Raw genomic sequence first — 11,035 nt, 5'->3', positions numbered from 1 at the left:
AAGAAATCTTTTCTCTATGCTCCTAACAGTGCCCTTTACATACCCTCCCTAAACATCACCTCTTTTATAATCATTGGTTTTATGTCACAGTTCTCCACTAGACCTCACTGTGAGGACAAACTGAGTTTTACCACATATAACACTTGGAACAGTGAGTGCCTGACACATAGTAAGGACTCTATGCATTAGTCATTTTTTTGTATCTATTTTATATTTTGTTCAGTTACCCACTGGCAGGTTAGTATTTTGAACACAATTTTGGCATGTTCTTTCTACTACATCATAACCTAACTTGATCAGATGCTAAGAATAGTGGAAATGGAATTCTGAAAAATATGTGTGACATTTTTCACAAGTTAATTCTGTTAGCATCTACTCTAAGAAACTGTCAAGAATTGTAATGTTTTACATAACTTTGAAAATTTAAAAAGCTAATTTTATTTCTGGGAATTGAAACCCTTAAAATTCTGTTTGCTTTAGCAGTATCACTTAGCTCCCATTTAGTCCCTATCACCAGTAGTGCAGTCAAAATGTCACATTGTTCTTGTCTAAGATATTAATGAAAAGTTCATCAGTAACATGATAACTAAAAGCTCTTGAGTAACATTATGTATTTCTTTTTATAGACCTTTTAATTTGGCAGAGCGGAAAGCTAGCGCCCATTCTGTAGTAGAATGTGATCATGTACGAAAAGAAGTCAGTGTACGAACTGGAGGATTGGCTGACAAGAGCTCAAGGAAAACATACACTTTTGATATGGTACTTCTTAAGATGCTGCTACTTCTCTATTATTCACTAATGTAAAGTTAACCTCGTATACATATATCCTCTAGGTTCTCGTGCACAATGATAAATTTCAGTTGACTTAGAATTGTCAATGGTTTCTAGTGAGCTGAATGAGTTAATATATTAAAAATAAAATTATTAAAGTGGGTAATTAAGAATTTTTTTATTGAAGAAATGCTTTGATTTTTTTTAAACTTTATTTTTATTGTTGACACTATTACAGATGTTCTCCCCTACTCCCCTTGCCCACCTTCAGCTTGATTTTTTTCCTTTATAGGTTTTTGGCGCATCTACTAAACAAATAGATGTTTATCGAAGTATTGTTTGTCCAATTCTGGATGAAGTTATTATGGGCTATAATTGCACTATTTTTGCGTGAGTGAAACATTATTTTTCACATTGATGAAAAGGTTTATATGTATATGTTTGGTTTTTATTTAACATTTTTGTTCATCTTGACAGATATGGCCAAACTGGCACTGGAAAAACCTTTACAATGGAAGGGGAAAGGTCACCTAATGAAGAATATACTTGGGAGGAGGTATTTGTTGCTTATAACAGACTCTGTCTCTAAAGTAGCTGAAATATAACTGAATAAAACTTGGTTGAAGGACTTTGTCTTCAAATAGAGAAGGAGTACCCATGTTAAGTGGGAATTTAGGATTAACTACTATTCTAGTAAAATTAAAGTATATGGTATGGCTTCTGTTTAAGAAACATATTGTCTCATTGGGAGAGACTGGGCCAATACATATGGTACAGTTAAGTGCTAAGAGAGGGGGCAGAGTAGTTGGAGCAGAATATTGTGGAAAAGTGAAATGTGAGTGTGGCTTGAAGGGGAAGACCTTGCAACGAGGGAATGAATCTCATAAAGTTACCATAGCAAGGGCAGTACGGTACTTTATTAACTATCACCTTGTGTGTTCAAGAAAATAAGATTACTGCATTGTCGAATATAGTAGAGGACAAACAGTACATTTCACAATGATTTTCACCAAATGTTTCAATTGATTTAATGACTAAGTCAGTTTTCAAATTATTAACATTTGGGTAGGTCCTTTTTTCCTAGAGTTTACATAGTTGAGGCATTAACTTTATATATACATGGAGTTGTAACTGTAGGAGATATGGAATAGGCTTAAGGCACAGTTTCAAAATTTAGGGATTCTTAACTATTGTATTAAGGATACTTACACATTTGAGAAACAATCCTGTTTATGTCAGAATTGAGGAATATACTTTTAATGGGCCCTTTTTTCTGATTAAAATGGTGGTGGTATATATTCATAAGAAAAGTTGGAAAAGATTATTGAACTTGGCTTTATAAGCAGCTCAGTTCAGTTGGTTTTTGTTTAATGCCCAGGCATAAAGTGTCTGGGAGGCATGGCAGATTAGTGGAAGGTATGAAGAATAATTACTCTTAAATAGACTGTTGTAAATGACTTGGCTTTTCTAATATTTGGTTAGCTTTTTTTTTTTAACCGTTTTAATTTCATTTATTTTAGTCCTTATTAATATTACAATTTCAGGATCCTTTGGCTGGTATAATCCCACGTACTCTTCATCAGATTTTTGAGAAACTTACTGCTAATGGTACTGAATTTTCAGTCAAAGTGTCTCTGTTGGAGATCTATAATGAAGAACTTTTTGATCTCCTAAATCCATCTTCTGATGTTTCTGAGAGACTACAGATGTTTGATGATCCACGTAACAAGGTAACTCAGTCTTTGAGAATGAAATATTTGCAAATTTTACTGTGTGATGCTTTGAGAAGTGTGAGTGTGTGTTAAGCAATCTAATGGGTGCTTTTTAAAAATATTCTGTCAGAGAGGAGTGATAATCAAAGGTTTAGAAGAAATTACAGTACACAACAAGGATGAAGTTTATCAAATTTTGGAGAAGGGAGCAGCAAAAAGGACAACTGCAGCAACACTGATGAATGCATACTCTAGGTAAGAAAGCCATTGTCTTCCTCATTCTCCATTTTCTTTTTAGGAAAAATTACAAACCTGAGGAAAGTCAAATTGGGATGTTCAAAGTATGTGAATCACATACCTAGATTTTATGCTAGATTGCATGCCTTAGTAATTGGTTTGAGATTTATAGGGAAGCCTCAATATTGGAAAAATGCTGAAAGGAGAACAAGGACAAGTTGAACTAGAGCGGAAGCATTAAACTATTTTAAAGTAGATTTTTTTAATCCGCTAAATGAAATTGTACATGGGAGCCCAGTTTAAAATATGGCTGCTATCGTTGAATTTGGGATGGAACGCTCAGAGGCTTAGATCTTCAGCCTTAAGAAGGTTTACTCTGAGCAATTTTCTGAAGCCACTGTGTATATTTAGAACACAATTTGAAAAACCTTGGTTTGAGGAAGGATTAGAAGAAAGTCAAATGACTTTATTTTCTTTTTTTCAACTTTATTTAGGTATGATTAACAAATTTGTATATATTTAGGTTGTACAACATGATTTTTTTTCCCCCAAATGGCTTGTTAATGTAGGAAGACGGATGATCACTAACTGACTTTCGAGGGGACAAAAGGCCATATTTGATAGCGCCCTCTATAGGATAAATCCCAAATTCTACAAATGCAGTTTACCAAGTTAGAAGTGAGTTTTTTCCTGTTGGTCTTTGAAGGAAACATCAGAGTGTAATTGAAAGAGTTGTGGGTTGGACATTAGGTATTTGTGTTTAGTTCCAGTTCTACAGTTAGTTAAATATGTGACTTTGGGTAAATAAGTGAACTTATCTGAATATCTGTTTCCTTGAGCTACAAAATGATTATTAGGACTAGATCTCTTATTTCTTTGCTCCCTTATTGAAAATTTCTACAGTTATAACTGCAGTTTTATAAGCAATTATAATTGCAACTATATAAAAATATGTATGCATTTAAAGAAAAAAAAGCATGAAAGTAATTAATATCCTAATTTTAAATTTACATTTTCCTATGATAGCTTTCCATTTTTAAAACTTAAACTATAAATCAATCATAAAATGAAATTTCCATTCTTATTGGCTTGTAACTTAATTTTATATAGAATTTGGAGAGAGAGAGGGAAGGAGAGAGAGAGAAAGAGAGAAGTATTGATTTGTTCCACTTATTTGTACGCTCATGGGTTGATTCTTGTATGAGCCCTGACAGGGATCGAACCTACAACCATGTCACATCCAGACGATGCTCTAACCAGCTGAGCTACTCGGCCAGGGCAGATCTTTCTTTACTTTTGTGGATTTAGATCTTTCTTGGCTGTTTTTAATATTTTATAGAAAGCAGATAAAATTTTGTATTGTAATGACTGTGTAACTTGATCTTTTCTAGTCGTTCCCACTCAGTTTTCTCTGTTACAATACATATGAAAGAAACTACAATTGATGGAGAGGAGCTTGTTAAAATTGGAAAGTTGAACTTGGTAAGCATCTACCTAAATACCACTGTTTCATTCTTGTATTTTTACTCCAGCTTTATTGACAAATAAAATTATATATTTAAAGTGGACAGTGTGATGATTTGATATACATATTTTTTGTAAAATGATTACCACAATCAAATTAACACATTAATTACCTCACATTATTATCATTATTATTATCATTATTTTGGTGACAAAACTTAGGATCTACTCTCAGCAAATTTCAGTATAGTATTATTAACTGTACTAGTGTATATCAGATCCCCAGAACTTACTCACCTTAACACTGAAGGTCTTTATCCTTTGACCAGCATCTTCTCCCTATCTCCCCGACCTCTGCTTCTGATAACCATTATTCTACTCTCCATTTCTATGGTTCGACTTTCTCCCCCTCCTCGCTGATTCCACATATAAGTGAGATCATACAGTATTTGTCTTTTTGTCTTGCTCTGTCTGTTTTTTTTCAATTAGCATAATGTCCTCTAAGTTCCTCCATGTAGAATTTTCTTTCTCATGGCTGAATAATATTTCATTGTGTGTATATACCATATTTTTATCTATTCATCCATTGACAGACACTTAGGTTGTTTCCACATCTAGGCTATTCTGAATAATGCAATGGACATGAGAGTGCAGATATCTCTTTGACATACTGATTTCATTCCCTTAAGATATTTACCTAGAGGCGGGATTGGTAGTTCTCTTCTATTACTTTATTCTTGATCCCTTCAGAGAGCAGCCTGAAATTTTGTACTTCTAGACAATATTTTTATAGTCGTTGGGTTATTAGCTTTATAGTGGGTTGTTATTATTATATACAAAACTTACTTTGCTAGTTATTTAATATATTATGTATAATATGAGAATGAAAGTCTTCGAGTCCAAATCTAATAGAATGACAACCTTTTTTTTTTTTTTTTAAATTCAAGGTTGATCTTGCAGGAAGTGAAAACATTGGCCGTTCTGGAGCAGTGGATAAGAGAGCTCGGGAAGCTGGAAATATCAACCAATCCCTGTTGACTTTGGGAAGAGTTATTACTGCTCTTGTAGAAAGAACACCTCATGTTCCTTACCGAGAATCTAAACTAACCAGAATCCTCCAGGATTCTCTTGGGGGACGTACAAGAACATCTATAATTGCTACAATTTCTCCTGCATCTCTTAATCTTGAGGTAAGCCCTTTGAACCATACACTGCTAAAAACAAATTAAAAAAAAAGAAAGAAAAGAAAACATTATGGTAAGTGAAAGAAGCTGGTCACAAAAGAACACTTATTGTATGATTCCATGTATATGAAATGTTCAGAGTAGGCAAATCTATAGATTAAGAGTACGGTCATTAGCAGTGTATGGTTACATGGGATATAGAGATTTAATTGAGGACTAAGAAGTTAAGTGAATGTTAGTGTTCAGTCTGCTTAGAGAGCAGTGGAGGTGGGGTTGGGTGTGTTGCTGTAATTCTTATTTAGTAGCTGTAATTCTTATTTAGCTATCACATTATTTTCTTTATTCTTTTTTTAAATGTTTTTATTGATTTTTTTTTTTTTTAGAGAGAGCAAGGAAGGAAGAGGGAGAGAGAGATAGAAACATTGATGAGAGAGAAACATCGACTGGCTGCCCCTTATTGGGAATTGAACCTGCAACCCAGGCATGTGCCCTGGCCAGGGATCAAAACAGTGACCTCTTGGTGCATGGGTCAGTACTCAATCACTGAGCCACATCAGCCGGGCTCTTTATTTTTTAAAATTTTCTTAGCAACATCAGTCGGCTGCCTCTTATACACACCCTGACTGGGTATTGAACCTGCAACCTAGGTATGTTCTCTGACCAGGAATTGAAACTGCAACCTTTTTGGTGTATGGGACGACACTCTAATTAAACGAGCCACCTGGCCAGGGTGTTGTCTCATTTTAAAAGTTCATCAATTGGCTGAATTAATTCTGTACTATATAATAAAAAGAATCTGGACATTGCAAGTGGACACATTTAGGAGAACACCACTGAAAAAAATGTCTTTCTCCTTCCTGGCAGAGTTTTTAATCTTAAAAAGCCAGTTGCTTACTGGCTTTTTCCACACAGTCTTCAAAGAAAATTGCTGTGGTCATTAGCAGTGTATGGTTACATGGGATATAGAGACTTAATTGAGGACTTAGAAGTTAAGTGAATGTTAGTGTTCAGTCTGCTTAGAGAGCAGTGGAGGTGGGGTTGGGTGTGTTGGAATAGGTGGAAAAACCAAAAGAAGCAACAAAGATAGCAAAATTGACTCTTACTTTATTGTAATAATCATCTATTTTTTTTTTTGTTTTTATTGGTTTCAGAGAAAGGAAGGGGGAGGAGGAGAGGAATAGATACATCAATGATGAGAAGGAATCACTGATGGGCTGCCTCCTGCATGACCCCTCCTGGGGATCAAGCCCGAAACCAGGGCATGTGTCCGGACTGGGAATCGAACCGTGATCTCCGGGTTCATAGGTTGATGCTCAACCATTGAGCTACACCAGCCAGACACCATAATATTTTCAATGTTCATCCATATTGTAGCATGTATCAGTACTTCATTTTTTTGGTGGATGAGTAATATTCCGTTGTATGGATATAGGACATTTTGTTTATTCATCAGTTGATTGAATTCAAAAAATTACTAGATCAAGTTGTTATAAAGTTAAAGACCCTAAACATTGAGGAGAAAGAAAAAAGATAAGGATGTTTTGAAAAATCTCTTTTTTAAAGGTTGGGTATAATAGTCTTAGTGGCAGATTTTCATTAGCTATAACCATAAATTATTACTTATGAGTTATTTTATAGTACATTTTAGGTAACAGAACTACATTCTCATAATATCTTTAGTAATTGGCTTTTTCATCACAGGAAACTCTGAGTACATTGGAATATGCTCATAGAGCAAAGAACATACTGAATAAGCCTGAAGTTAACCAGAAATTAACCAAAAAAGCCCTTATTAAGGTAATTGTGCATTTTTGTGGAGTAATATAATCTTGTTTGACAAATGTGAAAATAAGAAATTGCAATGATTATTAAAAGATTTGTTAAATTGCCTGTGGTAGGGCTTTTCATTTAATAATATAAACTAAATACAGTGGGGCCTTGACCTACGAGTGTCCCGACTACCGAGTTTTTCCGAGATACGAGCCGTCTCTTGGCCGATGTTTTGCTTTGAGTTGACAGAGTAATTTGAGTTAACGAGCTCCGTCACAGAACGAATTAAACTCGTAAGTCAAGGCCCCACTGTACCTATGTTAAAATCTTTTTTCTAATGCTAACATGTTGACTTTTCCAGCTCTATTAAATCAGCAAATTTGAAAATATTTACATTTAAAAAGTTTATTTATTTATAACTTAAGGGTAACATGTATAGTTACTATACATTAGGCTGTAATTACTGTAACATGCACCCATTTTCAGCCTACAATTTAAGGGTTTTTGTTCATTAAGATTCCATATATTAGTGAAATCATATGTTACTTGTCTCTCTCTAACTGATTTATTTCACTTAGCATAATGCTCTCCAGGTCCATTCATGCTGTTGAAAAGGATAAGATTTTCTTCCTTTTTATTGCCAAGAGTAGTATTTTGTTGTGTAAATGTACCACAGCTTTTCTTTAGTCACTCATCTACTGATTGGTGCTTGGGCTGCTTCCAAATCTTGACTATTGTAAGTAACACTGCAAAGAACATAAGGTTGCAAATATTCTTTCAATTTAGTGTTTTGGGTTTCTTCAGATAAATTTCCAGAAGTGGAATCACTGGGTCATAAGGCAGTTCCCTTTTTAATTTTTTGAGGGAACCCCATATGGCTTTCCACTGTGGCTGCACCAATCTGCATTCCCATCAACAGTGTATGAAGGGCTCCCTTTTCCCCACATCCTCACCATTATTTGTTTATTGATATTGATGATAGCCATTCTGACACATGTGAGGTAATATCTCATATTGACCATTTGTATATCCTCTTTGGAGAAGTGTGTATTTGGGTCCTTTGTCCATTTTTATTTTTATTTTTTACCTTAAATTTTATTTTTTACCTTTATTTTTTCAGAGAAGGGAGAGGGAGAGATAGAAATATCAGTGATGAGAGAGAATCATTAATCTGCTGCCTCCTGTACACCCCCTACTGTGGTGATGGAGCCCACAACCTGGGCAGGTGCCCTGACCAGGAATCTAAGTGTGATCTTTTGGTTCATAGGTCGACACTAAACCCCTGAGCCACACCAGCTGGACTAGGTCCATTTTCTAATTGGATTATTTGAGTTTTTTGTGGTTGTGGTTTGAAAGTTCTTCATACTAGATTCTAGTAGCCCGGTGCATGAAATTTGTGCACATTAAAAGGGAATTAATTAGCGGAGATATTTTCATATTGCTATTTGTCCTTTCTCTATAATAGAAGTGTGAGAGGTGAAAGGAAATTAGTAAAATGTATATGAAAATAATATATAAATTTATTAATAAATAAACAGTAACAAAAGGATATAACAACAGTGGCATGACATAAAAAAGCCAAAAACATGATACAAAAACAACAGTGATGCAAACAATGACTGATAAAGTGATTAAACTTATTCTAATATCTCCCTGTATACCACATTAAGAGTGAAAACACTTTCAGAGTGCTTGACTAATTTCCCTTGTGATGAAGTACTTAGAACTTTAACTGTAACATCACATGCTCTTCAAACTCGATGTCTAGAGTTTGTCCTCGTGATTTATTAATAGTTATCACAAATACTGGCATCACGGGAAACCATCGTTGAATCAGTTTAAATGGGAGGCCAGTGTCAAATGGGGACAAATTAATCCTTGGAATCAGAACAGCCTCTCCCTCTGCAGATCCTCTTAATACTTCAGCTTCCATAATGTTAGGTCATAATCTTTTAATAGTAAATCTGGTACCATTACAAAGACCCCATTTACTATTGAGATTTCTCAATAGCATGATGATTGCACCCACTTTCAATTTTAATTTATGACACGGCATTCCCGAAGGAGTAATACTATTAAGAAATTCGATGGGAAAATTTTCCTTTTCAGGAAAATGGCAGAGGTCCTCAAACTTTTAAAACAGAGGGCCAGTTCACTGTCCCTCAGACATTCCACACATGTGCACTGTGGGCCCAGGACGAGTCGGCTGCTAAACAGGACAGGCAGCGGCGGCAAAAACACCCAGCAGGACGGATAAATGTTTTCGGTGGCCCGCATGTGGCCTGTGGGCCGTAGTTTGAGGACCCCTGATCTATGGAAGCAATGGAATCATCATTGAGTATATCCAAATTTTCTTCATTTAATTTTTGAACATGCTCATTTTTTGGACAAAGAATTGCACATTTAGATATATTTTTAATATCTATACCAGTGGTTCTCAACCTTGGCTGCACATTAGAATCACCTGGGAATCTTTTTAAAATCCTGATTCCTGGGCCTCATCCTCCGAAATTGTTTATTTATTATGGGGTGGGGCCACAACATTAGTAACAAAGAAACAGAATTAAAACTTTATTGTAGGGAGCTGCTACAGTGTTTTGGACAGGTTCATGCCTTGGACTGATGAGAGGGCACAGTCCTCTCATTGCCACGTGCAAGTCCCAGCTTGGAGGGCAGGGCCCTCACAGCACAATTATAGCCAACAGCTGTAGTTGTAAGCTTGATCCTATGTAAGTCAGAGCACATGGCCCCATGTGCCTGAGTGATGTACGCTTGATAGAGTTCAGGTGCATGTAGTTGAGTATTATTGAAACCCAGGAGAATGTTGTAAACATCTTGGTCACAGCCTTACTTTGCCTCGTAGCATCTGCTATAAAATAAAGGCATGGCTGTGAGCATGGTCGCTATCTCTCAGAGAAGCAGCGTCCCATGAGACCCAGTTTTCATTCTCTTGTCTGTCTTTTCTAAGCCTTTCAGCCACCCCGACTCAGGTTCACCCCTGGCCGTGCTGGCGAGACACACTTTAGGAAGATATGCCTCCACGCTCCCAGGGCGGGTTCCTGCCTCAAACCCTGCCCTTACAGGAAACAGCTCGAGGGAGGGCACAGCTGTTGCCAAGACAACCCCTGCAGGACTGACTTCCTTCTGCTTGGTCATGTTGGTTGTGGTCGTGATGAACACCACCCATGGTTTTTATATAAGTAGGCTAGTCCATATCACAAACATGGTTTGTAATCATTTTCTAGTTTATAGCTTGTCTTCTCATCTTCATAAGGACTTTTGTAGAGCAAATGTTTTTGAATTCAGTGTGATTAATTTTTTCCTTTCATGAATTGTTCTTTTGGAGTCAGTTGTAAGAACTCTATGCTTATCTCTAGATCCTGAAGTTTTTTTCTTTTGAAATTTTTGTATCTCTACATTTCAGATTTAAGTCCATAATTCACTTTGAATTGTCTTTTGATTAAGGTGTAAAATTTGGGTCAAGCTGCATATTTTTTGCCTATTGGCAAAACTAGTTCTTAGGTGATGGTATGTTCTTCCACCAGGAAGCACATGTCTGCTTCTTTGTCTTTTTGTTAAGAATTTATGATATTCAATGAGTTGACCCATTAATTCTTTAAGGGTTGCAAATGGTAATTTTCTAATTCAATTCTTCTTAACTAATTGCTGGACTACCTCTATAATGAGGAACTTGCCCTCAGCTACCCTAGGGTATACTTATAGAAAGGCAGGAAAAATGCTTGTTTCATTTCCTTTAATTGACAGTTTTGAGAATAATGCATTAATTTTCTAGCTTGGTTTTTTTCTTTTCACCCAAAGATATGTTTTGTTTTGTTTTTTTAAATTTTGTTTTATTGCTTAAAGTATTACAAAGAGTAATACATATATCCCCCACCC

General features: G+C 35.7%; 1 protein-coding gene across 1 annotated transcript in view; it reads left to right on the top strand.

The window, feature by feature from the left end:
- Positions 1-11,035, top strand: part of KIF11 (kinesin family member 11) — a 49,319-nt gene that overhangs the window by 6,945 nt on the left and 31,339 nt on the right. Inside the window, exons 2-9 of the mRNA XM_006755093.2 lie at positions 627-759; positions 1,064-1,161; positions 1,249-1,327; positions 2,316-2,501; positions 2,614-2,738; positions 4,112-4,202; positions 5,132-5,374; positions 7,070-7,165. Of these exons, the coding sequence (XP_006755156.1) occupies positions 627-759; positions 1,064-1,161; positions 1,249-1,327; positions 2,316-2,501; positions 2,614-2,738; positions 4,112-4,202; positions 5,132-5,374; positions 7,070-7,165 (1,051 nt within the window). The remainder of the gene's footprint in view (positions 1-626; positions 760-1,063; positions 1,162-1,248; positions 1,328-2,315; positions 2,502-2,613; positions 2,739-4,111; positions 4,203-5,131; positions 5,375-7,069; positions 7,166-11,035) is intronic.

This window comes from Myotis davidii, unplaced genomic scaffold, assembly GCF_000327345.1.
Source record: "Myotis davidii unplaced genomic scaffold, ASM32734v1 scaffold271, whole genome shotgun sequence".
NCBI classification, from domain to species: Eukaryota; Metazoa; Chordata; class Mammalia; order Chiroptera; family Vespertilionidae; genus Myotis; species Myotis davidii.
Note: the sequence above shows the minus strand (reverse complement) of the source record. Positions and strands in the feature narration are given on the sequence as shown.